The sequence below is a fragment of the Rhinolophus ferrumequinum genome, chromosome 19, assembly GCF_004115265.2.
Source record: "Rhinolophus ferrumequinum isolate MPI-CBG mRhiFer1 chromosome 19, mRhiFer1_v1.p, whole genome shotgun sequence".
Lineage (NCBI taxonomy): Eukaryota > Metazoa > Chordata > Mammalia > Chiroptera > Rhinolophidae > Rhinolophus > Rhinolophus ferrumequinum.
This window is the reverse complement of record NC_046302.1, coordinates 57,122,032-57,149,640: the sequence shown is the minus strand read 5'-3', so window position 1 is coordinate 57,149,640 and position 27,609 is coordinate 57,122,032. Positions and strand designations below refer to the sequence as shown.

General features: G+C 47.2%; 1 protein-coding gene across 6 annotated transcripts; it reads right to left on the bottom strand.

Moving 5' to 3' along the window:
• Positions 1-726: 726 nt before the first annotated feature.
• CNDP1 (carnosine dipeptidase 1) lies at positions 727-26,541 on the bottom strand. 6 transcript variants are annotated; one of them, XM_033087372.1, is made up of 14 exons: positions 26,356-26,541; positions 26,102-26,260; positions 24,057-24,117; positions 18,356-18,481; positions 15,323-15,472; positions 13,893-14,055; positions 13,113-13,201; positions 11,482-11,682; positions 8,764-8,848; positions 5,128-5,288; positions 4,210-4,374; positions 2,738-2,879; positions 1,480-1,627; positions 728-1,295 (listed from the first exon to the last, which is right to left on the bottom strand). In XM_033087372.1, exons 3-14 carry the CDS (start codon positions 24,078-24,080, stop codon positions 1,205-1,207), a joined length of 1,545 nt encoding a protein of 514 aa, XP_032943263.1. In that variant the 5' UTR covers positions 24,081-24,117; positions 26,102-26,260; positions 26,356-26,541; the 3' UTR covers positions 728-1,204. The 6 variants fall into 6 exon arrangements, with proteins under 6 accessions (XP_032943266.1, XP_032943267.1, XP_032943263.1 ...); XM_033087373.1 differs by having other exon boundaries at positions 26,102-26,541; XM_033087375.1 differs by lacking the exons at positions 26,102-26,260; positions 26,356-26,541 and having other exon boundaries at positions 727-1,295; positions 5,155-5,288; positions 24,057-24,422.
• Positions 26,542-27,609: the final 1,068 nt, after the last annotated feature.

Sequence of the window (27,609 nt, the reverse complement as noted above, 5' to 3'; positions counted from 1 at the left end):
GCAAGTTTTAAAACTGGCATTTCAAGAACCCACAAAAGGATGGAATGGATTATGCTTTGCTTTCATTTGGAATCGCAAGAGAAACATTTTTAATAAACCCTTAAATTCTTCTCCATTAATGTGATTTAGATAATGCATTTATAAAGATTAAATTGATTTGTTTACACATACTCAGCCTTAGAAAAATTACATTCTTGTTTGTTTACACCTTCAAGTTCAATCAAGCCAAACAAGATGGTTAACTAAAATGATGAATGAATGCAGCACTAGCTGATGGCTTTAAATTTAGAATGTGTTCCTGATGTCAGGGTTGATTAGTTCTCTATCTAACACTGATGCTATTAAGAGCTTTGAGCAATTTGGATGTAGTCACTGAGGAAAATTCCAGTGGGCTGAGTGAAATCCCATCAGGATTGATTCTGCTGTGGTGAATTTACATGGGCACAGACACTGGAGGAGCGGGGGTGGGCTTTACTGATTTTACTGATGGGGAGGAAGAAAGAACAGGAAACGCGAGGGGTCGGTTGGCATCCTCAACAGCAAAGGTCGAGAGGCTTGGGATGAAACAAAAGGCCCCATCTTCACACAGGAATCCCAAATGGCGTGTGGATATGAATATTGACCATTTCCATTTTAGAGCTTTTCAGAAGCAGGGAAAATAAGTGAAGGGGAGGCAAGAGGGTAACATGGTATCCTGCTTTAGTGACGCCTCAAAAAGTGAAACACAGGGACATCATGGAAGTCAGTGGTGGAGACACACAGTTTTATTAATAAGATACAAGGAAGATGTGGCAAAAGCGAGGGTGAAGCAAGTGATGACTGTCATTGGCTGGAGTGATTACGTGGCATGAGTATTTCTGGACCTGGAAAGCAAACTAGAGTGACTACGCCAATCCAATTGCCAGGACAGAGTCTAAGTGAGGAATCGGCCTTGTGCTTGAAGGTAGAATGAGTCCAATTCAGGGGCTATTGCAGTAGAACTTGGCGAAATCAAGTCGTTGAAGGAGCTGTGACTTTAGGAACGCAGCAACGGGACAGTAAACCATCCAACGTCTGTACCTTTAAAGTACCTTATTACTGGTCCAAATATCCGAAGACACTTTAAATGGGAGGGAAACATTATTTACTGACCCAAATTCTCTGGCTATTTAGGCTCTATTCCTGCTCAGGGGTGTGGGAGAGGGGATCTGTCAGCAGGTCAGATCTAAGCTGGACTGTTCCTGTCATTAATGTGCAGCTGAGCCACCTCTAGGAAAAAGGCAGCAAATAATTTGGATCCCTCTATGTAGTTCCACCTAACAAGAGAAGAAGAGAAACAGTGTTACTTTCATTTAAATGACAGGGGAAAACTAGTCTGCAATTTAAACAGGAAGATTTGAGGCTATAAATTCAACCAAAAGTGTGGCGTGTGGGGAGGGGATGGATGGAGACCCTGGGGTTGGGGCAGCGAGAGCTCAGCACCACAGGACCGGCGGATACCTGTTGATTTTCTCATTCTGAGCGTGCTCTCCATCATCCACAGCACCCAGCGGGAGCATCAGCACACTCTTCTGGATAATATCCTGGAATATTCTGGCAATCGGTATGGTTGATCCATCCTGGATCATATCTGGCTCTGTTCCAAACACTGAAACACAGGAAAAGAAGGCATCTGAATAGAACAAGGATAAGGCTACCCCCCAGGTAATCACCATTACATTAGGTGCCTGGGGTAAGTAAGCATCTTGCTATCATGCAATTTATATTCTCAAATAGTCAATAGAATAAAGAAGAAAACTATGATTGCCTTCTTTACAACCACTTTTTAAAAATATTTTTAAATCATATTTTAAATAAAATGTTAATTTTGAACTAATTGAAACTTACAGAAAAGTTAGCAAAAAATAATGCAGAGCTCCCGTGTACCATTGACTCTACCTACCTTCCCCAGTGTTAACATCTTAGGTAACTATTGTGCAATTGCCAAAAATAGGAAATTAAAATTGGAACGATATCATCAGCTAGACTCAGACTGTATTTGCATTTCGCCAGTCTTTCCCTTTCCCTATACCACGCTTTCTCGTTGACCTTGACATTTCAATCACACATCTCTTTTCAGCTGGCATTCTATTTACCTGCCTAATTTTTGTTCCTCTTTTCTTTACTCCCAAATTTTACTGGTAAAATACTGCCACAGTTGGGGGCAGTGGGAACGACGATGTAGAAAGACATGCTCCAAGTCTTGGGTTTATCCTCTAATTTTTCACGTCTGTGTCCCATGCACTGATAACCCTGATAGTTAGTGCTCCCAGAGGGTCTGGACCTCATGTTCCCACTCCACCATTATTAGGGGTGTGGTCCCTAATAATTGTCCCCACTTATCCATGGTTTCACTTTCCGCAGTTTCAGTGACCCACGATCAACCACAGTGTAAAATATTAAATGGAAAATTCCAGAAATAAACAGTGCACACATCATTCACTGACTTCATCGCATCACGTAGGCACCCATCATCACAAGAAGGGTGAGTACAGTACAGGATAGTTTGAAAGAGAGACCACATTCAAGACATAGTGTATACAAAGAGCCCTGCACAGTTTATACTCAGCAATACAGTCTGTATAAATAGGACAGCCAATACCAAAGTTTTAAATGTGACTACTATATCCACAGCCCCCACCCCCTGCAGGAACTTCTCCCCGCCCCCGCGCCCCCCCCCCCCCCCGCCCCACTGTAAACTGGTAATTTTAAGTCCAACCTGTTTTGATGGCTTTTTTTGCCGCAAGGTACTGATTATCTGTAATGTTTGCAGTCCAGGGAAGTAGTCCTAGTGTCATAGAAACAGCCATCTTGTTGGAACTGTTTCTTTTGGAGAATATATACTCGAGATGCCGCTCCACCTAAAAGGTGACATTGTTAATTAGAAGAGAAATTCTCCAGGTCTTCTCTCATACAATGGATAGATAGTAGTCTTTCATCAAGAAACACTGAGATCCCAACCCACCACATCCACGTGTTGTGATTTGACCTTGATTCTGCCAGAGGGCTGACATGGAGTGACCCCGTCTCCGGCACTGAGAGCTTCCCCCAGTGGGAGAAACACTGGATCTCACTCCCCGTCCTGCCCCATGCCCTCCTCACCTCAGTGTCTGACTGCGAATGTTTGGTTATTATGAGTGTGGGTCATTATGACATTATGGATAACATGAATAATACGAATATTATGAGTGTTTGGTGATTATGAAACATAATACGACTCAATTTTGGACTATCAGTACCTTAATGAATATTTTGGGAACATTAAGCATTTGGAAATTTATGAAATTTGGGAATAATTCCACACTGAGCTGTGAAAGAGCCTCATTGTCAGTGAAGGTCTCTTTTCCCTTGGCTCCTTCCCAGTCACCACTATGGAAATCCTCCCAGGAAAACTCCATACTCTGAAACATTTCTTCCATTCGTTCCTTCAGCAAACGGTTACTGAACACATGTCATGTGGCAAGAAGGGTTCTAAGGGCTGGGAATACAGCTGTGAGCAAAACGGCCAAGATCCTGCCCTCAGGGAATATGAGTGCTGTGAGAAAAACGGACAGTACTTCCAAAAAGGGAGGGAAAGGGAGGAAAAAGGAGGGGAGCGGAAACAGAGGAGGGGCTGGGAGGGTAGTTTAGAATGTAATTAGCACCTAGAAGAAGATAAAAGAGGACAGGGGCATAGAGAAGGTTGGGATGAGGTATTTCATGAGCTCATTTATTCAGAGTCGCCCTCCTGTTAAACTTGAGGTAAACTGATGAGGTGGATAATTCAGACATAACTCCTTCCAGATAATACTTTCATTAAAATGGTTTCTATCAAAGTATTCATTTCAGATGCGTGGACACACTAATGATTGAGGCTGGAGATTTTCTGGTTCAATCCAGCTGTAGGAGGTCAGTTGCTTCATCTGTACATAAAACCAATCTTGCCTTGATAGCTTCCATTTAATTTTTGAAAATTTCCAATCACTCCAACTCCAAAAGCTTATTTACCCGACTACTGTGATTGCATATAATTGAGGAAGGAGATTTTTACCGCACAAAAATTATATTTTTTTTTGACATTTGTTCTAGTCCCTTTTGTACTGGGGGAAATTAAAAATGGTATTTCAGTGCTAACTGCGGAGTTGCTCCATGAACTGTCACGCGCCATCAGAAATGGTGCTGCCAGGCAGGGGGACAGCGAGCACCCGTTACCTGCTTTTCCACCACAGATGTATTCATGTGTGGGACGAGGCGGATGGAAAATTTCCCTGTCACTCGGCCAGGTATGACTGTTTTAGCTCCAGGCTCATCAAACGCGCCCTCAATCCCGTGAATAGAAAGAGATGGGTACCTCCAAAGGTGCATCAGAATTTCCTCCTAAATTAAGATACAGTTATTTTACTGTATACAAGATTGTTTAATTAAAGCTCAGTTGAATTAGATTGTTTGTATCAGCCATTTCTGCCCACCCGAGACACCGTTCGTGACAAGTTAATTCTCACCTGACTTAGATATGTCTGGACTAATAATACATGTGGACATTTCCCCCCGGACATGGGTGGGTCCTGAGCTGCTGTCACCTGCCTAAGCCAATCCCATTGACAAGACCCCTGGTCGCCTGAGCTCTGAAGAGCAGGTACAAAGAAGAAAGAGGAGGAGGAGGAGGAGAAGGGAACAAGAGAACAATCTAAAATGGCCCTTCACCGACGCTTCTGGCTCCAGGTTGACTTATGACACCGAGGCAGCGATATAGCAATTTACAGAGCAGCCCTGAAGGCTCTTGGTTTCATCAGAAAAGTGAACAGCGAGGGGTCTTGGAGGTGGAACAATTGCAGACTATTCTCAGTCTTTACACAGATAGAAGCACAGTCACTGGCTGAAGGCTGGCGTGGGACGGAGTCTCACAGGCTGATTTGGAAAAGCAGGGCTCTCGTGAGGGACACCCCTCAGGTTGTGGACCCCAGATTAAAGTCTGCTTGATCTAGACGGTGGGGAGGGGGCCGTGAAAGTGAAAATCTGCCCCAGAATGAACAGCTGCTTTGGGTTCTGAGATGTACAGATTCGCAGCGCCCAGTCAACCCGGCACTGGGAAACAGGAGCTTTCAGACACCCGTCGTCTTGCGGACGTACCTTGGTGTCAAACAGAAATCTCTTCACCTGGCTGCTATTCCGGTATTCTTCTAGGTCCAGATCAATGGCTTCGTACATCTTCTGCTCTTCTTCCGTAAGAGGGGCCACGTGGTCATAGATCCCAGGGACCAGAATATGACCAGATGCGTCTACAAGGCCACCTACAAGATACACACAGGAAACAAAGCCACACAGATGTCATGAGGATGCTGAGCCTCTGGCCCTGCACTGGGACCGTGGGTGCCTCTCCTGGGATGGCCACAGGCCTTGGGACTGGCTCCAGTCCCCATGGCACAGCCACGGGCAGCAACTCCTCCTGGAGGTGACGGTCGCAGGAGGGAGCTGGTCATCAGGCAGACGCAGCCGGCGTCAGACCCGTTTTAACACCTACCTTATCTACGGAGGGATGAAAACGTGGGTCTGTAGTCCATTTAACTAGGCGTCACTTACCTGCATTGCATTCAAGCTCTCAACTACACCTTTCGTATCATAAACAAGGCCTCTTTTTAAAAGTTTTATCTTATCCTGAGTTAAAAATATTTTCATTATGAAAGATGTTAAATATCTATGTGTATGTATGTGCATGCAGTCCTGAGAAATGCAAACCATCATCCCTTCTCCGCGTCTCTCCAGCCGCCCACCATAACCATATGTCTTTCCTCAGAAGCATACTGTCCTCAGGGTCCAGTGTACACATCATGCAATGAAAGTCTTCGTAGCGATAAGCGGAGACAGTAGTCTGCTCTTCAGGAACGACTTTGGGGTGAATATGAATGGGGGAAATCCCCAAAGAAATCTCTAAAAGCAGCAGATTTGAGATCAAGTAAACACCGCTCTAACCCTCTTGAGAAGGTATTTACCAAAGATACAAAGCACCCAGCAAGCAGACTAACATAAATGATGGAAAATGTCTCCAGGGCAGCTAAATTCCTCCTCCATCCATCTGGGGACTTTTATTCAAGTAAAGACACTTGATCAAAACAGGCTCCAGTCTTAATGTGATTATGACTTGACAATATCAGAATTACTGTGAAGCACTGTCAAATCTTTCCATTAGAGTTGACAGTAGCAAAGCGCGGGGTGAAAACATAGTCATGGGTCCACAGGCACCGGTGTCCTTGCGTTCAAGAATGTCCAGCAGTCTGGGGACACACGCTGAGGGGAGAGCTGCGTGGCTATGCTATGGGGGTGGGTAGTGTGCTGTTTTGTGAGGTTTGGTTTGGATGAGGGCGATAGAGGGACCGCACGTCAGTGACAATCAGTCCCAGTCACTTGGCGCCCGGCTGGTTTCTTAACTTGAATCTGACCCATGGATTTGTGTATTTATCTAATATACAATGTTTCATGGGTGAAATGAGGGGAATCCAATAGCTCAGGACCGTGGGGAGGCTGATGCCTGCCCAGCAATCTGCACGACTGTCCCCAAAGTGAAGTTATGCAAGTCTGGGTGAAATCCTGGGGGGGCCCGGCAGGGGGTCAGGAGGATGTGGTTGAAAAGCAACACAGTAAAGTCTTCCCCTTACATCGTGCTCAACCCTCAGGGCTGTTCTTTCCACGATCATCTCACAGCGCTGGGGACCCTATTACATGTTGCACCACTGCCATCCCTGTAGAGTTTTGTCAGGTGTTTTCCTTGGCTTTCATTGTGTCTACACAGAGCCAAGCCACCCGTTGGTCCACTCTTGTGGGCTCACATTTGTTATTTAGCTTTGTGTGGTCAGAGACGGTGACCTTGATGATGGAAGGTCACATCCCAACATTCATGGGGTGCCGGGAACGTGGCAGGTGGCCAGTAAGCAGGTGTAGTGCGTCAGTGCACATGGAGCCTTCAGCCTTACATCCTTCTGTATTTACACAAAGTCCACGAAAACTATGCAGAGGGCATAACCCAGAATCACTTTATTACGGATTGATTATTTGTTTCAAAAATTAAAGAAAGTGAAACCCTGTGCTTTTCCTTCCATTCGTGACCCTGAGCAGACTTTTCCTAGCAAAGCAATAAACATTTGTGGGGCTAAAAGGAATTCTATGCCTGTGTGAAACCATATAGTCTAGAAAGATGGCAAGCAGCAATCATGCTTAGGGGAATTGAAATGCACTACAAAGATCTGAAGATGCCGTACCTAGGGAACAGAAAATTAGTTCTGGTAAAATAGAGAATTGATCGTTTTTCCCCAAAAAATATTCAGTTGCATGGTATCTGAATTCTTCTGGAAACAATTTAAACGCTTTAAAGGGAAATGGCTTGTTGTATTCTGTCTGAAATTGTCAAGCATGGGAAATACTGTCCATGAGTTATATTTTAGGAAAACTAGAAGGCCATAGAAGGATAGATAGATGATAGCTAGATAGACTAGTTAGATCATAGATAGGTATACGCAGATAGAATAGATAGATGATAGAAAGATAGATAGATAGATGCTACATAGAATAGATAGATGAATAGATGATAGAAGAGGTAGATAGAAAAGAAGGATGAATAAATAGGTAGATTATAGATAGATGACCGAATAGGTAGATGATGGATAGATGGTAAGTAGATAGATAATAAATTGGATAGATGATAGATTAGATAGATTAAATAATAGATAGATGATAGATTGATAAATGATAGATAGATAGATTTCATTATTTAATTTGGGGAATGAAGGAGCAGGAAGCTCTAGAACTAAAGATGATGCTGAAGACCTTTAGGCGGCTTCCCGACAGGTCACAGGTGGGCTGACAGTGCCCTGAGCCTGCCAAGGCTGAGGCGCTGCAAGGGAGCAGGGCTGGGTAGAGCTGGGTCAACGTGGAACACGGAGACACCTCTGCTGAACGATCACCACAGAGGACACGCTGTTTGGCAGTTTGTCTGCCCCACGATGTGAGAGGCACATTGAAAATTTGTATAAAGGTACCTTCTATGCAGGTGAGACAGGCCCAAGAATTATGCAGTCTGAAGCTTATGTAACCTGAGAACCTCCTTTTTAAAAAGAACACCAAATTATGAATATAAAAGTGCAGTGACCCTGCCAGAACTGTGAAAGGGACTCCTGCAAGATGAAGCTTCCTTCAATTCCCCGGGATCCCCCCAGCTGCTGGGCAGTCCTAATGTAGGCGAGAGCCCCAGGGTAAATCAAGGCGGGCTCTCTGAACATGCGTACACACACACACACACACACACACACCCCTAACTTCTACTTGCAGACACTAGGCAGTCTATAGGAGGTCAGGAGTGGGGGTGATGAGTAAACCCATTGGAGTCTCTGTGCCACTTGGGGCCATAGCAACCTGGGAAAAGGAAGCCAAGTGGTGCCAATATATTTGGCACCATATGTGGATGCTTCTCCAGAAGGCTTTCAGTGCTATACTATTATCCTTGAGTATGGCCAGATGTGTCACACTATCCAGTAAGAGAAAAAGGGGCAGATTCAGGAAGTGGTTCAGTCCATGAAAAGGAATAACACGGACTTAAAAAGCCTAAAGATTGTTTAGCCAAGGGAGCGGGGGAGCTAAGAATATGTTTTTCCTTCTACTCTGACCTTATTCAGAGCTGGCTTGGAAACCAAGGGAGGAGAAACACACAGGTTCAGATAGAACTTGATTTTAGTAGATTGCTTGATGTTTAAAAAGTGAAATGAAACAAGACATTACCAAGAAGAGCAACCAAATCAGCCATTGGTTCATTAAGGATACCACCGAAGGTTCCTGAGTGAAAGTCTTGATCTCTGCACTTCACCTGTAAGAAAAGTCAAACAGAAGACAGGTGCTTACCACCAACATTGCGTTAACAAACAGCTTCCATGTGGTGGGAAACACGCCCTGCGGGGGCCCTCAGGACTCAGGTGGACAACCTGATGTCACTTCTCGTTCTTTCCAGTTGCATGACTGGGAGTGTCTTTATTTCCCACTGTGTCCTGAATCCCTTGAAACTGACTTGACCTCCCACCAGTGCCACAAACATGGTTCTATCTATCTATAGGTAGATAAATAGATGATAGATGATAGACAGAATAGATAATGAATAGATGATAGGACAGGTAGATAGAAAAGATGGATGAATAAATAGGTAGATTATAGATAGATGACCGAATAGGTAGATGATGGATGATAAGCACATAGATGATAAATTAGATAGATGATAGATTAGATAGATGATAGATAGATGATAGATAGATAGATGGATAGATGATTGATTTCATTATTTAATTTGGGGCATGACAAGACAGGGCAATTCTATTTATGTCTCCTCTAATAACGTACTTTCTGTCTCCCACTCATATAGCTTAATCCGGGGCGCATTCTTCCTCTATACACAGAGCTCCGAGAACTAACTCACTGGATTTCATTTGCAACCTCCACACTCAAACATTTGTCCCGGAGGTCCGGCCTTCTACCTACTCACCAGACCTGCACATTTTCATTGCTCACAGTGCATGGCACTTTGCTCTGCTCCCACTTTCTGAAATTCAGGTCTAGGAGTTAACTCAATTTTCTCCTACAATGACTTCCCATCAACTTGCCCGTTTCCCAAACAAGAGAAGTCCCCAGTCCTGTAAATCTATCGCCCTAAAATTATCTTGGATTTCTCCTACGCACATTATACCCAATCTGTTCCCAAGGTCTAATGAGTCCTTTTTTAATTGTCTCTTTGATTCATTCCCTCTCCTCTTTCCTGCCCAGTTGGTCTTTCCCTGCCTGATCCATCTTTAAGGTGCTACCAGATGACTCTTCCGTTCAGTCACTTTAGCTTAAGACCTTGATTTGATTAGGAAGTAATACTAACAAAGCACTGTGGGGTCTGCAGAGCCCACCTCTGAAATCATCAGGTACCCTGTCCCACCTCCTGGTCACAACTTCTCTCCTGCTGGCTTCCTGGTCACCTGCTCTCGGCTTCAGCAAGACGTCCAGTCCCCTGAACCATCCAAGAGTTCCCCACCTGTGCTCCTCCTGTCTCTCGCATATCTGTTCAATTTAAATGCCATTGTTTATCACTTCGACCTCTCTGTGGTCAACGTCTTGATGTGTTTTTCCCTACGGGCCTTCTCCATCCCTGGCTACTGAGCAGAGCCGCAAAACTCATCCAGCTACATGGACAGGTGATCCTGCACCCTAATCCTGCTGGCACGTCTTCTTCACGCTCCAGTCCACCCCTCATCCCTCCACAGAGGCCACGTCAAACAAGCACTTCTCCACACACAAACGTCCTTCCTACTCAACAGGAAAAAAAGAGAGGCCAACTACAGGGGATCAACTGTCACCTCTGCGACTCCACCTTGCATCTGCAACTGGCCTCCACCCTCACAGATGAGAGGAATTCCTGCACTGGGCTCAGGGTCTCACCCCCACCCCTCGGTGCCCCTGTTCTCACAAACACCCCTCCCCGCTGAGCTTTCCTGCTGCCTCCTCAAGGTGCTCTGCTCCTATGCTCCTTCCAGCCGCCATCCAGTCTCGTCCTTCTTTTCACGGCCGAGTGTCTTGAGCGAGGTTTCTACAAGGACCATCGCTGCTTCCTCTCCTCTTCACTCCCACGTCATCTCCTGAGGCACCTGTGTCCCCTGGCAGTAAATGCCTGGAGAGCAGGGCCTGCACCCCCCGGGCTCAGCATCATCATTCTGCTACACTCGGGGCACACACTGTGTTTCAAGTGCACACGAACACCCGAGTGCTTCATCTTTGCACCCCACTGGATTCTCACAACAGCCAGGCATGGCTGGGGGGTGTGTGATAAGTAATGATTTCCCAGGGAGGGACTTCTGATCCTACACTGTGTGCTCGATCACGGGCTGTCTGTATGAACAGAAAAGGAGAAGGAAACAGGCTACGTGTCAAACCTGGACCAGATGTCACACTTAATGATCACAGCACCCCTGGGGGGCGGGCTTACTGTGCTTACTTCCTAGGTAAGGAAACCGAGGCTCAGAGGTTAAGGAGTCTACACAGGCTGTATGGACATCGAAGGAGCCGGAATTCGGATGCAGGCCTCGGCATGCCGCCGCCCCAGCCCCTCCATGCGGATGCGGCAGGCAGGCCCCAGGAGCCGGTGCTGTTCCCCTCACAGTGTCCCCTGCACTTGACAGGCAGTCTCCTTCCCCAGGGGCTGCTGTCCTGCCTCCAAATTCCAACGCTGTCGCTCCTAAGTTTTGGGCTTGTGAGTCACAACCCCTCTGAATCCTCTCTCCAGAAAAATGTGCAACGCACATCTCCTCCCAGTGTGGGCGGCTTCATGGAACCCACCACCCAGTGCCGAGGCCTCTGCAGCCCCCAGGTCACGCTTCAGGGGAGAACTGTCTGCTCTCACAAGAGCTTACGCCCTCCCCTCCGAGCCCCCAAGATGCCTTCCTGCCTGGATGCCACTGCGTTTGCCAATACCTCCACCGTGAAATAGCTGTTCCCTCGCATGCCGTAAACGAGGGCTGGCTTCCTCTGGCTGATCCACAGGTTATCTGAAATCACGATGTAGTCTACACTGGAAAAGAATCGGTTCTTTTCTCTTCTGACAAGTTCCTCCAGGGCCAGAGAACCGGCTTCTTCCATCCCTTCCATGATGAACTTGAGATTCACGGGCAGATCCTGAATCAACGGTGGAACAAACCATTCTGTCAAAACATTGCACAACTTGGCCAGTCGCCTTTTAGAACCCAGGATTGGTGTGTATTTCACACAAATACATTAAATTTTTATGTGTTCAATATATGGATTATTCACATTCCCACCAGCTGTTTATAGCCAAGGAGTTTTAACTCAGATTGTGAAGGAGAATTCGAGGCAATGCCCCGTGTATGTGCATTCCAACATGGTCCATGCATGTAGTGTTGAGAAAGGACGTGGGGAAGGAAGTTCTAAAGAAGAAGGAATATCGGCATTACAAGCCCACTGGGGCCACCGCAGAGAGGCACTTTCTTCTTTCTCCCCAGAAGGAATTTTTCAAGAAAGGTTACTCAAATCTCTTTTCTGTCTTCAGAATTCTGAGCAGGATAAAGGAGAACTCTTTCCTTTGAAAGATTGTCTAATGTTTAAGCCCCAGGCTAATTTGTATTTCAAGTGTCTGTTATCTTTCAGCTATGAGTTCAATCTGCCTTTTAACTTATTCAGAGGCTTTGATCATGCAGCAAAATGGAACTTGAATTTTTGTCTAGTTAATATCAGGGCACGGAATAGCTCCTTTAAATTTTTGACAATGTGCCCTTCTCCCCCTTTGGTTTTGATCTTATTGTATCTCTATAATTTATAACTGCATATCTTTGAGAGCCACGCACAGAAGAGAGGTCAAAGTCTCTTCCTGGAGCAGAAGACACACATAGGGGCTCTCAAAGTGATTACACGCAGACAAATGACAGCACAAACAGACTGATTAGTTCTAATGAGTGGGATCAACTCGCCGAAGGTTCACAAAGGCAGGCTGAGTGGGGGATTATGTATTAGAAAATGTGACCTCCAGTCCTTCTGTTGGTTAAGGGCACGTGGGGATAATGATTTGTTCAAATGTATCACTTGCACACATTTCTATGCATCTTAGGAAGTCGAGCTAAAGTTCTGAATCCTTAATATTGAAAGCTTTTTATTATCATTTAACAAGCAAACAATTGCTGAGCAGTAGTTGGAAAGCCTAAGGATTTGCTGGCAAAACGTGATGAAGAAAACGCAAGCCAATAGCTGCTAAGTGTTGGAGGAAGATGACAGACCAGCAGAGAGTAACTCAGCCAAGGGCTTATCACGGTTTTTGTTGTGTTTCATTTTTAATGTGGTCAAACAGCATCAGCGCTTGTGCCCGAGCCAGCTGCGAAGCTTACAGCAAGCTCCCCCAGCTTCCAGAGCCTCACTGTCCTCCTCTGTAAAACGGGTATGATGATAATACACACCTCTGAAGACTGCTGGGGAGAGTCAAAGACATAATTCAGCTGAAAGCTTGGAGCACAGTGAGCGACTCACAGCACCCTGCCTGTGTCGTCGTCATCACCGTCATCACCGTCATTGCCCTCCCTCCCTTCCTGGGCACCTACTTCCTCGAGGGCCCGGAATGTGCTCACAGCATTAATCCACGCTAAAACAGGACCTTTGTTGTCTGTTGCTCCTCGTCCATAAAGTTTTCCTTTAAAAACAGAGGAAGAATTTTAGAAAGGCATGGACACCTCTGCCCAGTAGAGTGACAAAAACAAAGGCGGTTTTATGGGTAATCACTTGCCCTCCATGTTTCCAGGCACAAGTGTTGCTCTGAAATCGCTAAGTACGATTCCTTATGTACAAACAGTAGCCATCAGCTAGGCAGAATATACAAGCTAATTTGAAACATACAGGTCCTTTGGCCTGAGCAATAATTAGCGACTTGACCCAAGTTCATTGAAAAGGACCCGGGGGTTTCTTGCAGAATGTCATGGGCCGTGGCCTCTCATTTTGAGATTTTCCAATGAGCAGAAGAATGAAAACAGGGCGCGTGTGCATCTCTGTTAACCTTTCTTCTTCTTTCCTTTGAAAAAGATTACATCTGGTATTTTTAAAAGAAAATGTGTGACCGAGACAACTATTTTCCTCACAACCCAAGGACCCCAACCTGAGGAGTTAATTCACCCGGGGACACAGAGGTTCACAGTTCCTTCCACAGAGGAAAGAAAATCAGCCTCAGTGGACTGGCTTGCAGACTGTGAGAGCGGCATAGCGTCCACTCCTGACGACAGGTTCGGACCTGCAGCCGGGGACAGGAGGCACGTCTTAAGTTCTTAAGCCCTGTGACCCATCCCTCATCCTCAGAAGAACCCAGCAGTCCCCTGGGGCGTGTCACTGACCGTCCACTTCTGTCAGCGTGTAGGGGTCGGTGAGCCACCCGTCTTCCTGTCTGGCAGGCTGCACGTCCAGGTGGCCGTAGAAGCACACGGTGGCTTTCTTTGGGTCATTCCCCAGTTCAGCCAGGATGACAGGAGGAATCGGGAGAGTCTGGCCACCAGGCAGCTGCAGAAGGAAAATGGGCCACAGTTATTAAAAATGATGTTTTGAGATCCACTGCTCTTCCTGCCTGGAGCCCACTTCTTACCTCCAGGAAAATGTGTCTTCAGCCTCACGTCAGACCTTTTGCAAACAGTAACTTTTGCAACTTTATATAAAATATCCTTACGGGAGGGACAAAACTTGAAGCATAGGCTCTGTAAGCATTTACCTTCACAAAAGCACTCATCCATCTCTGCCCTAAAAGTTAACCTTGACATACAATGTCATAGAACTAGACACATTTTAAGATAGTCCCTATTATTCAGATAACTTTTTCCTGAGATTAGAAAGTAATCAGTAGATTCACAGGATTAATACTTTCTGCAATTTATTTTTACCACTTTAGATAATAAAAAGCATAAAATTATATTTTATATAACATTGCACTTCATATACTGTATACTGCTGGAAAGATTATTGTAGTAGAAGTTGCATATAATGTATATTAACGGCTACATACAGAATACAGCCTGTTGGTAAAAAAAAGAAAAAATGCTATTTTGTTCTTCCAGAAAATTCAAAGACATGACACCAGCAGTCCTGTTTTTACCCCTGGGTCCTGTGAAGCCTGCACCATTTGCTGATCGTCCTTTAGCCAGCTCCAAAGTGGGCACCATGAGTCACTTTTAATTAAAATGTGAGACCTAAGCACTTCCTTGGATCCTCGTTGACAAATAGGAAACTTAATTGAATGTGCTCATCGGTGCAAACTCAGACTCCACGAGCTCAGCTTAGGTGGGCGCCGCTAGGAAACAGGTGGTCTGTCCAGAGACTCGCCTGTGCTACATCAGGTGGCAGTGGGCACTTAGATTTAAGATCGCTGTCTGTGACAGAGTGACAGTAATAGGCAAGGATTCTGGTGAGAGGGTGCGTCCTTGGAGGAACATGCGTTGAAACTTCAGGGCTTCAGGGGAAGGACGGGTGGCAGAAATCTGAACCGTGGGCGCATGGTGTGCCTAGTACAGGGGCCCTTTCCAAAACGAGCTGGCCTCCACTTGCCGCCTCCGCCTGCTCCCCCCACCCAACCCAAGTCCAGACACGATGGGCAATTAACATGACAGTCTCATTTGGGGCCAGGAGGAGGACTTTTTCATCCTTACTGGGGATAGAGATTATGGGGGCATTTTTTGAAAATCAGGGCATGCCCCTGTGTTGCCGCCACAAAGGAAGATCATGGTCGCAGTGCACGGAAGTGGCAGCCGCTGGGGGCGAGGGGAGGGACCGCCAGCACCTTCTGAGAGCCTGAGTCCACGACGTCCACGCTGGCGCCCAGGCGCCGGAGCTCCTCTGCAGCCAAGCTCATCATGGTGAAGAGCTCTTCTCTGAGGCGGGGCACAGGCTGGATGGAGTCACTCTCAACGGCCACCCACTCCCTGAGAGTCTGCGAGGAAAGGCAGGAGCTGATGAGCAGGACACCAGCACAGGAGGGGGCCGGTCCCAGCGCCCTTCATGGGACCTGAAGGCTGAGCTGGCAAACTCAGGATCCCTAGTCACAGGCAGAGAAGCTGAGGCTGCCCTCAGGAGCCCAGAGGCAGGCCAGGGCTGGCGGGTTAATAAAAGGAGATGGGACAGGCGCAGGTTGCGTGGACCGGGGTCTTCCTCAACACCTGGGCCTGGGACCCCGTGGTTCCGCCAGGACTGCAAAGAACGGCAGGTCCCAACCCGGCATCTCTAGTCATCAAGCACCCAGAGCACCTGGGGGGCCACCGCAGCCGCCCCACTCGGGACTCTGGGCCTCCCACGGAGGCCCGCGTGGGCTGTGCTGATTTCACCAGAAGGCAGCCTCAGCCCGGCTGCAGGCTGCTCCTGACGTCCCTTTGCATTTAGATTTTGTGGTCGCCCCTCTCTGCTCCTCCTGTATCCGGCAGGTAGTGTAACCCAGGGTTCCAACTCCTTAGTTCCTATCTGGCTCTGCCCATGAGAGCTGGGGGACCTGCAGTGTGTTCCTTACGCTCTCTTACCTCAGCTTTCCCATCTGCACAAGGACAGTGACAATGTGTCACTGCAGGTTACTGCGAGTGTGACAGCGACACAGTCAGAAATATGGACTTGGTCTTTGTCCCAGGTCACGGCCAGGGCTCCACAAACTTGCATAACTGCTAGCGATGAAGGCGCCACGTGGGACCATCTCTGCTTCTGGTATTTGCTGTCTGCCTCGGGCTCCTGACACGGGGTTCTAACTCCCCAGGGGCGGGTTTTCTGGGGGACAGGAACACATGTTGTTCTAATGGGGCAACTTTTGGTGGACTCCTGGATGGGGGTGGTCCCCAGAGAGACCAAGCTGTGATTAGAGGCGAGGAACTTACAGCTCTGCCCCCAACGTCAGGGGAAGAAAGCGGGGCTGGGCTTTGAGGTAACAATCGGTCGTGCCCACGTGATGCGGCCTCCGTAGAACCCCCTGAAGCAGGGGCTTCAGAGAGCTTCCCGGCGGGTGGCACATCCACAGCCAGGAGGGCAGTGCGCCCCCCCACACACACGCTCCTGGGTCCCAGCCCTTCCAGACCCGCCCTGTGCTCCTCTTCCCCATCTCTCCACCTGCGTCCTTGTCCTTTATCATGTCCTTTTTCACACAACAAACCGGCAAACATTAAGTGTTTCCCTGAGCTCTGCAAGCTGTTCTAGCACATGACCTGACCTGAGGAGGGGGTCATGACAGCCCCCACGTGTGGCCAAGTTGGACAGAAGTGTCGTGACCGGCGCCTGCAGTGCACTGGTAGTGGGGGTAGGGTGAGGCTAACTCCAGGAGGCAGTGTGAGAAGTGAGTCAACGCGGAGGCCGCCTAGTTGGTGCCCGAGGAGAACTGAGAACTAACGGCTTCTCGTGTGGGAAACACACACATCTGGGCAGAGTGAGTGGAGTGGAAGGAAGCAAGCTTTGCTCCGTGGAGGCTGAATGAGAGACTGTGCGTGGAAGAAGACTTTGTTCGGCGCCCAATGAATGCTGGGTAATACTGAGATGTTAATAACAGGCAGTGAGCTCCAGGACTGGTACCTGAGCCACTTGTACTGGGACGGCCACATTTTTCCTAAAACCACACATTTGGGTGACGGGTCTTGGGCTTCCCATGCTATTTTACTTTGATCTCTATCCCGCTTGTAGCACTTTTATTTTTATTATGAAAAAATGTATCTCACCATAAGGAATACTGCTTTCATTTGAATACTAGAGTCTATAGAGCAGATGCTGCCAAGTTACCCCTAACTTGAACGACTCGGCACCGTTGAAGTTGTAAAGAGGACGGTTTTAGCTGAAAGGCCCGATCAGCTCACGCTCCCCCACATGCTGTTCCTCTCCCTCCGCCAATTCCTGCCTACATCAGAAACCCCACTCGGGTTTCGAAAATGCGACAGATATTAGGTCAGGTCCATACTCCCACGTGAGGAGGGCATCCGCGAAGGTCAAGCTTCGGAACAGCGGCCCGGATGCTCAGCTTTGTGCTTTCGCACGGAACCCAGAAGTTTCACACCTAAATGTCCAATGACCGTCCCAACAGCGATCTGTCCATCAAATTACAACCACATATTGAGCACATGTGCCAGACATGGTGTGGGGATTCAGGTACAAAGTGCGGGGAAACCTCAGGGAGTCCGGGCTCTGGCGTGGGCCTGCATGAAGCAGGGGTGCAGGGGGGCTTGCAGGTGAGACTGTGGGTGCAGAACTTTCCTGCCACCCCCAACTTTCTGCTCCCCAGGCAGCCCCCTCTCCCTCTGCTCCTAGCTCTCGTCTCCATCTCCAGCTCCCATGTATGTGTCATGTGGTGAGACAGGAATGAAGCAGAGATTATACGGGAGGAGATAAAGTGCATGTTGCACAGGGATTACAAAACAAGCAGCTTTGACACGGAACTTGGCAGAACTCTGTCTGGACCTGGAGCGGCTGCTGCCAGGAGGCGTTACCAGGATGGTGCCAGCCAGGTTTGGGGGCGGATAGGACCTCAGCAAGGGACGTCTGGTGGGGAGGACAGGTGATGTGAGGACGGCCCACGGTACATGTGAGTTCATCAGAGTGTGCTGGCCAGGACGCAAGGGACGCCTGGACCAAAGGTGCCAGAAACACCGAGCGCCCTTTCTCCGGGAAACGGCCGGGAGCGAGCTCATACCTAAAGCTAATGCATATGGATTAGTTTAACTCAACGAGGAGTCGCAGGCATTTTCAATGGAATTAAGCTGTCAGGCAAGAAAAACCCCCTATCTCCCAGCACACAACCATTCACCCTGATACCAGAAGGCACCCCAGCAAGCCTTCCGGGGGTAGTTTCTCCTACCTGCACGAATTCGTCCTGATGGAGGTCAATGTACTGGAAGACCCTCCCTAGCAGCCCGGCTGGCGGTGAGGACGGAGCAGACATGCTTCCTAAAAGCAGCAGCAGGAGAGCAAGTTGACAGGACGCCTGTGAGCCGGGCAGGGGAGGAACGCGTGAAAATAAATGCCAGGTTTTGGACTTTCAACCTTTTAAATACTTCAAGAAAGTTTGGTATTCAACACAGCTGCTAAAACAACCAAGGTAGTAGAACAGGAAATAGAGTTTTTTGCTCTATCTTTCCCCGAGCGCTTCATTTCAATGTTAAAGAATTGTACGAAGGCAGAAACCAAGTTCATAAGCATGTCTTCCAACAACGTCCATCCATTTTTTTCCCTACAATACAGTCCTACCTGTTGGTTCATTTCCTACAAAGGTAACTCAGCCGCTACATATTGTGTGAAGGGCAATGTTGGTGAGAGAGACAAGTGTGAGGTCATTTTTAAACAATGTCTATGTGTGATGAACCACTTTATTAGAAAAAACTATTTTGTAAGGACTGTCTAAGATCCTGGGCCGTGCTGTGTGGTTTCTCTCCACCAGCTCCTGCAGCGAGAGTACGTTAAAAAGAAACTTCTACCCCATGCTGAACAATTAACATGGAAGACTGGCGATCATGCAGACCCCGCCGGCCACACTCTCCGCCTGGGAGCCCCTGGTCCATGGCTTTCTGCTCTTTCCCTCCCACCTCACCTGTAAACGAGGGACCTGACCCCATCCCTGCCCCCTTCCCGGGGCCTCCCCCTTTGCTCCCTTCCAGGTCGTCTCCCACCTCCATGGTGGCTCCAGGCTCAGGGCAGAGCAGAAAACCAGGCTCAGAACTAAACCCACTATCTTCTTCCAAACCACTCTTCTTGTGGATTTTCATACATTTTGAAAATAGACTTTCTTTTTTAGGGCCATTTTAAGTTTAGGCTGCTTCCTCCCCGGCCTCCCGCTCCAGGCACCACCTGATCCAAGGTGAGGACATGTGTCTAGATTATAAAAAACTACTACAAGTCGATACTAAGACGAATTAACCCAATTTTAAAAATGGGCAAAGAATTTGATTAGACATTTCTCCAAAGAAAATATACAAATGGCCAACGAGTACAGGAAAAGATGCCCACAACCATCAACCATCAGAGAAATGCAAATCAAACCACAATGAGACACCGCTTCTTACCTACCAGCATGGTTAAAATAAAGAAGTCAGATAACAGCAAGTGTTGGTGAGGATGTGGAGAAATTGGAACCCTCATACACTGCTAGTGTGAATACAACAAGGTGCAATTGCTTTGGGAAATGGTCTGGTAGTTCCTGCAATGTTTAAACATATGACCCAGCAATTCCACTCTTAGGTATGGGCTCAAGGGAAATGAAAACATATGTCCACACAAAAAACTCGTACATGGATGTTTACAGCAGCATTATTCGTGATAGCCAAAAGGTGGAGACAATCCGAGTGTCCATCAGTGGACGAACGGACAAACAACATGTGTTCTATGCATACAATGGAATATTACTCAGCCATAACAAGAATGAAATCTTGCCATCTGCGACAACATGGATGAACCTTGAAAATGAAGTGAAAGAAACCAGACACAGAAGACTACATATTGTATCAGTCCAGTTACATGAAATGTCCAGAAGAGCTAATTCCTGAGAGACAAAAGGAGATTGGTGTCTGCCAGAGTTTCGTAGAGTTGAGGGGAAATGGACAGTGATTGGTAATGACTGGAGGAGGGTCTTTTTGGGAGGTAGAAATCTCCTAAACTTAACTGTGGCAATGATTGTGCAATGCTGAATATACTAAAAACCATTTAAATGCACACTTTAAATGGATGGATGGTAAGTATGTGAATTATACTGCAATTAGGTTGCTACAAAAACAATAATCATAAACCTAAACACTCGTTCAACAATATAAATATATTATTGACTATGAAAAATGTCTATACAGGAAACTAAGTAGTGGGTAAAACCAAGGTAAAAGTGAGCCGCGCTCATTCGTGAGCACATTAAGAACTGGGTCCAGCAGATGGTGCCAATGAGCCGTTCCTGAGCTCCCTCTGCAGCCTGCTCCGGTAGGAATGAGGCCAGATCCAGCTAAGCTGGGGGGGGGTTGGGGAGGGTTGGCAGAGCCAAGCCCCAGGGGCTGCAAATAATTCAGGAGGAAATGACTCCCAGAGACAGACAGCAGCAGGAAGAAGGAGCTCCAGGAGCCGGGCAAAAGCTCTTTGAAATGGGGAGACTAATTTTTGCAGTCCATCCATCTAAATTAATAGCAGGCACCCCAAAAAGAGGCTGGGAGGAGGCCAGCTGTTGACAAAACCCATTCTTGAACTCTTTGCTGCTGTGGTTTGTTTCTGATGTCAAATAGAACAGAAAACTGAAAGCATTCTTGCCTCCCACCCCCACAGCCCGGCCAAGCCTGGTTCCTCCCCTGTGCCCACAATGGCCCATCAGCCAAACCCTTCTCCGCCCATGAGACTCTATGCTGGTGAACTTGGATGCCCAGAAGGCCACTTACCAAGCCATCTAGGGTCCCACGGGAGTGTTTGTTTTATAGAGGTGGCTCAGCCCTGTCTGTCTTGGCACTTTTGTTACAATCCAGGGAAAAATGCGTGTACTGGCTCACTTTCTCTCCCCATGACAGGCTTAGAAATCAAAGCCCAGACAGGCCCGTTTGGATTCTGCGCAGTCCCCTGCAGAGCTGCATGGACACACGCGTTCCTGCCGAGACGAGGTCTGGTGAGTCCTAAAGAGCAAGCCAGTGCGTGCAGCTCTGGGGGGCAGCCCGGGCTCACGCGGCGTGAAGGATGCCGTCTGGAAGGGCAGAATCTCCCAGAAAGTTCAGGAGCCTCTAGTTGGGACTGGCTGGCAAGTTTGACCCCAGAGGAGAGTTCAGCTCAGTCTCACTCCCGGATCCAAAGGCGGCACGACACCACGTGCAGGTTGTACTTTGGTTGTGAACCAAAGTTCACAAAGTGAACATTCAAGAACAAGGCAGTTTTGAGGAGAGGGCAGGAATTCACCAACCCCTTTGTGCTGGTTTCCTGGGGCTGCTGTAACACAGTACCACAGGCTGGTGACTTCGAACAAGAGAAATGTACTTGCTTCGGGTTCTGGAGGTTGCGAGTTAGAAATCAGGGTAGGGAGGGCCAACTTCCTCCGCAGCCTCCAGGGGAGAGCCCTTCCAGCCCCCCGCCCCGCCACCATCTGGTGGTGGCCAGCGGTCCTGGGTGCTCCCTGGCTCGCAGGGGTCACTGCAGCCTGGGCCCCCACCTCACCACCTGGCCTCCACCTGGGTGTGTCTGTGCCCTCTCCTCTTCTCACAGGACACCAGTCATTGGATTAGGGAGCACCCCAATCCAGTAGGACCCCATTTTAACTCATTACATCTACAAAGGCCCTCCTTCCAAATCAGGTCACATTCAGACGCTCCAGATAGACATGCATATTTTTTTGGGGGGGCATCATTCCACCCAGTACAGTCCACTCTTTATTTTCTTGTCACGATCTAATATTCTTCGTTTACTTATTCTCCATCCAACCTGCTTGAACATAAGCGGCCTGAGGGCCAGCAGTTAGTCTCCCTTATTTCCATGCCCCTAAGTGCCCGTCACAGAGTGAGGGGCACATTTATTGAATAAATGAATGCAATGTCTTGAAGGACACCAGTAGTGGGTCATTTTCACTAATATAACGAGTTCCATTTCAACATCGTGTAGGTAACACAAACTCTGTCTACAAAGAAAACTCTCTCAGCTGCAAACACGAATAAGGCAGGTTCTTTTTCCTCCTGGCAGTCTCAGGAGTCCCCAAAGATCCCTGAAAATCCACAGCTGGCCCTTTGTTCGTTGTCCCTCTGCTGCCTGGGGTCTCAGTGCTTCTCTCCACCACCCAGAGCCTCCAGCCTCGAAGTTCAGCAGCAACGCCGTGCCAGCTGCTCGGGCCTAACGGGCCCTCCCTCTGCACCCCATGGCATTGACGACCAGCCCCTCACAATTCAGAACAGCCTTGCCAACTGTCCGCGCCCTTCCTCCCTCCATGACTTCGGATTTCCTCATTCACTGATGTCTGACTGACACACATTTTGCTCATTCCAACGCAAACAATGATTCTGTTTCATAAAATATGTCTGCTTAAAAACAGTTTCAAAACCTTTTTGGTAACTTGGAACCTTAAAATTATACTAAGTGAAATGATGGATATTCATTAAATGTCCAGATCATTTCTAAATAAAAGACTTAAACCTTAATTTCTAAACATAGGTTTATATACCGTGTCTCCCCAAAAATGAGACCTAGCCAGACCATCAGCTCTAATGCGTCTTTTGGAGCAAAAATTAATATAAGATCCTATATTATATTATATTATATTATATTATATCATAGTATAGTATATTATATAATATACTATAATATATATTATATAATATACTATATACTATATATTATATATAATTATATATTATATAATATATTATATATAATATACTATATATTATATAATATAATACACCTGGTATTATATTACATTATATTATGTCTGGTCTTACATTAAAATAAGACTGGGTCTTATATCAATTTTTGCTGCAAAAGATGCATTAGAGCTTATGGTCCGGCTAGGTCTTAGTTTTGGGGAAACAGGGTACATTTGGCTTCTTACTGTAGAGACTGAAGAAATGTGAGTCTGTTAGTAAATACGTTCTTTTGCCACACTGAAAATAAACTGTATTCATACTATGAGGAAACATATACTTCTAGAAATTATGAAATTACGTACTCATAAATCTGCTAATGTGACAACTAGTTCACAGTGGCTTACTTCCTAGTTTTTACTAGCTATTAAAGTTACTAAGGATTAAGAATTCTAACCTGTGTAAGTAGAACGACTAGGAATAATGATGGTAAGGAAAACAGCACTGTACAAAGTACGCAAGGAAAGGAAGATGTGGTTTTGGTAAGAAAGGGCTAAGGGCTGGGGGCTGGGACAAGGGAGGAGGCGGTAATGCTTGGGGTGCGGGGTTTCTTTTTGGGGTGCTGAGAATGTCCTAAAGGCAGCTGTGGTGATGGTCACACATGTCTGTGAGTGTGCTAAAAGTTACTGAATCGTACACTTTAAACATGCAGATCCCAGGGCTCCCTTCCCCCAACGGTTCGCTGATGTGTGGGTGGTGAGCAGCGTCCAGGCCTTAGTGCGAAAGGCAGCGGACGGTACCTGACGTACGGCTGTCCGCACCTTCCTCTCGCGCATTGCCTTGAGCATTCAGCGGCTCCAAGCTCTGCCTTGTGGTTTGAATCAGAACACTGCTTTTTGTGGAAAGAAAACATGAGTGTGGAGAAGTGTGCTGCTCTGAGTCCTGGTTCACTCCACCGAGAGTCGCTGCTCGTGTCTCGAGCCCAGGCCCGGGCACCGCCCGGCACACCTGCACTCCAGGTGGCACATAAACTACTTGAAAATCATGCCCCTTAATTGTTTGCAAGCACCAGAGCCACCAAAGCATGCCGGTCAAGTCCCTCCAAATAGCACCCCTAGAGACATCTCTAAGTAGCAGCTTCCCGTGGACCACACACAGCATCTCTCTGTCCACCTGGCTCCCGGCGGAGCACGTACTCCCCAGCAAACGGAAGTCTAGCCCTGTGGAGGCTACTCGCCACATGTGGCAGGGCCCACTCACCATGTTTCCCAGTGTGGGGTCCATTGGGCTGGAGCTCTGAAGCCTCTAGCAGCTCCCTAGACTGCAAAGGGAAGTGGAAGAGGAGATTTCAGCAAGGCCCTCAGAGGTCACATTAAATGTCTCTATTGCTTGTCTCGTGCCCCTCCCTCTCCCCCGGAAGGAGGACAAGGCCCCATAGTGGACCTATTCACGCTGGAAAACAAAGATGCTTCAGAGACATCCATCCGATCTGGGGGCAGGAGAAGAAACACTGTGTCTCGTATGGGCCTGTATGTGGTGAGGTAATAGCCCGGAAGTCATCTGATGCTACTGCCGGCCCTCAGGGCTGCCTCGGGCTGAGTGTGACAACCCAGGTGTTTCGCTGTAAGTGTGCACGTGCCCAAGGCCAGCAGAGCCGAGAGAGAGGCGATATGAACACACCATTACCCTGAGCAGGTGACAGAACGTGCTGCTGTGTCACTGGGGACCCTCGTGACGGAATGCCACCTAGGAGCTAGGGCAGGGTTATAGGCTATGTGTTAGTTTACTCAGGCTGCCACAAACTGGGTGGCGTAAACAACAGAGATCTCTTATCTTCCAGTTCTAGAGGCCAGAAGTCCAAGATCAAGGTGCAGCAGCGTTGGCTCCTCGGAGGGCTGTGAGGGAGTGTGTCCCTGGCCTCACTCCCAGCTTCCACTACACGTTGCTGGCATCTCGGTGTTCCTTGCCGTGCACATGTCTCACACAATCTTCCCGTCTTCACATGGCATTCCCGTGTGCGTATCCCTGTCCAAATACCCCCCTTTCGTAAGGACACCAGTCACAGTGGAATAGGGCCTGTCCTAGCCCAGAGGGGCCTCATCATCACTACATCTGCAGAGTCCCCACAGCCCAATCAGGTCACATTCTGAGCTACTGGAGTTAGGACTTCAACACATGAATTTTGGGGGAACACAACTCAAACCCTGACAGCTTGTGAGCCTCCAAATCCCCTAGAGAGGGCTTTCGAAGCACACCATGCCCGGATGTGACTCTCTGGGGGTTCTCCCTGGGTGGGGTTCGTCCCTGGTCTCTCCCACAATCACGGTGGGGGCAGCAGGACCACCTCCACTGGGCCAGAGTCCACACGGTTCCCTCTTGGGAGGAACGTCTGTTGTCCCGAAGAACCCCTGCTCCTACTAAATGAACGTTCCATTCAAGTTGTGCATTGAACCAGCCTCAGTTCCAAGGTCATGGGAACTATAGGTGAGTGGAATTCTGCATCCATATTTCCATATGTCCATCTAGGGGCCAGACTCTTATGCTGTAGAGTAATCAATTCTACTAAACATAAGTGATTCATGATGTCGAATGCTAAACTGAAAAGAATGGATGCTACCCGGCTCCACTGTGAGCCTGAGACGACCCATGGTCACATTTTGATTACGAAACAGTGCAGAGGAAAAGGAAGGAAGGAGGGAAGGCTGTGAACACCATTCTCACAGTTTGCTTCCTCATTGCCACTGTGGGGATAGAAAACTGAAGTTTCCTTCTACCCTTCTAAGTTCTTCTGGCTAGACTGATAATCAAAGTAGCCTGAGACAAATTAACAGGAGAAAACGACCACATTTATCACATATGTACATACCAGGGTTCCCTGAGATCATGGGTCCCCAGGACAGATTAGGCAGTTAAGACTTATATGCCATCTTGAGTTTAGGAGAAAGGGAGTTGTGGTTTGAGACTTCAAAGGGCTGGAAGGCAATTCACATGGGGGTGGAAAAGCAAATGTGTGGTGAACAAATGTTTGCGGGGCCGTCTTAACAAGGGGACACAGAGGACTAGGGTCACATGGACCTTGCGAGGTTCCTCTCCGTCCATCACACACGAGTTCCTGTTAAACTACAGTCATCTATGACGTCAGCTCCCTTCCTGAGCATCTCCTCCATCTAAAATCTTTTAGGCATTAAGGGGGAAGGTCAAAGGCTCGTCCTGAGTCTCGTGTCTTGCAAATAGGCAGCTTAAAATAATATCTTTTTAAAAAGACATGCTTTGCGGTGGTAAACACTGCTTCCCCTCAGACCTACCTTGAAACTTCGATTAAGAAGTTTCACAATCCAGAAGCTAAGTTGGTAGCTGCTTCAGATTTCACCAAAGCAGTCTCAGTCTTGAGAATAGGTCAGTTCAGCTAAAGAGTTGTGTCTTATTTCAGTGGCCATGAGGCAGGAGGGCTCCCACAGTCAGGCCTATAAGGTGCAAGCAAGCAGTCAGGTATTTAGTAGTGGCATTTTTCTAGAAACAAAAGAAAAGCAAAGGTTAATGATTGGAGTAAATTATAAACCAGTTTCTGGGCCCAGAGAGCCACCAGTTGAGATTTCTACATGTCAGGCTCCAAGATTTTCAGTTTGAACTGTCTCTGGCGATGTCAGCAGGTGTTCAGGCAAACATCGGAGTGGCTCAGGCAGTATCAGGCACAGAGATTTCATAAGCATGAGCTGCTGTGATTTCTCTCAAGTTCATAACAAGTCGTCTCACTGCAGTCTGCAGGGCTGCAGGGAAAAGGGCAGTATTAGTTCTCAGGGACTTTAAATCAAAGGATGGGAGAAAATTGGAAATGTTTAGTTTAGAGCATTACACCCAAATAGTTGAGGAAACAAGAAGAATTCAGGGTCCAATCCTGTTTATAGGTAAAAAGCTAAAACCTCGAAGACAATGAACTAAACTAGGATCTAATGTCTGTCACTGTATATTATAGTGTCTACTGAGATATCATTCTTCTCTCTAAAAATACCCTCCTTTTTACCCAAGATAGATAAATTGGGACTAATTTGCTTGCAAAATAAGTTGAGTTTCAATCAACTTGGCCCATTATTTGTGTAAATATAGCACGAATAACAATTGATCATATGGGCTCTTTTATATTTGCTTTGCTGGAATTTTTCACAAGGACTCTTCAGAGTGAACTTTCAGAGGCCTCTCGAGGCTAACAGGCCAAGCCCAATACTTGCCATCAGACTGCCTATACCTTTAGATTTGGGTTAATCCAAAATATGCTGAGGTTCCTGCACCTGCCAGGAAGTGGCCTTCTTTACTCACCAGCAAGGCTGCTGGGAACCCTGTGGGCAAGTAGCAGGTCGGCGTCCATAAGTCAGTCTTAATTCCTTAAAGCTGCCCGGTCATTTCCGAGTCCATGCACGTCTCTCTCAAACACGACGGTGCAGTCAAGGCCTTGGGAATATAACTAGTTTCTGACTGTGTCGTGTTACAAGGAGAATAGATTCTTAGCGAATTTATCCAAATAATCACATTGCCGTGAAAATAAGAATACTCACTGCAATTTTTGGAATTCTAGAGGGACCAGGTAGGTAGAAAAAGATAAATGTTTCAATTCTGCTTACAAAAGCATAATTTACCAGATTGCTCTAAGTCATAAGTAGTTTAAGGAAACAAGTTTCCTTATCACTGAAAAACAAAAGGTTTTAAAAATCAGCAATATTTCAAACAAAAAATCATAAAAATTATAATCGTTCTCATCAGTTCATTTAACCCCACAGAATTAACTTGTGTTTATCTTGGTCTTTTGTTAGCATCTTAT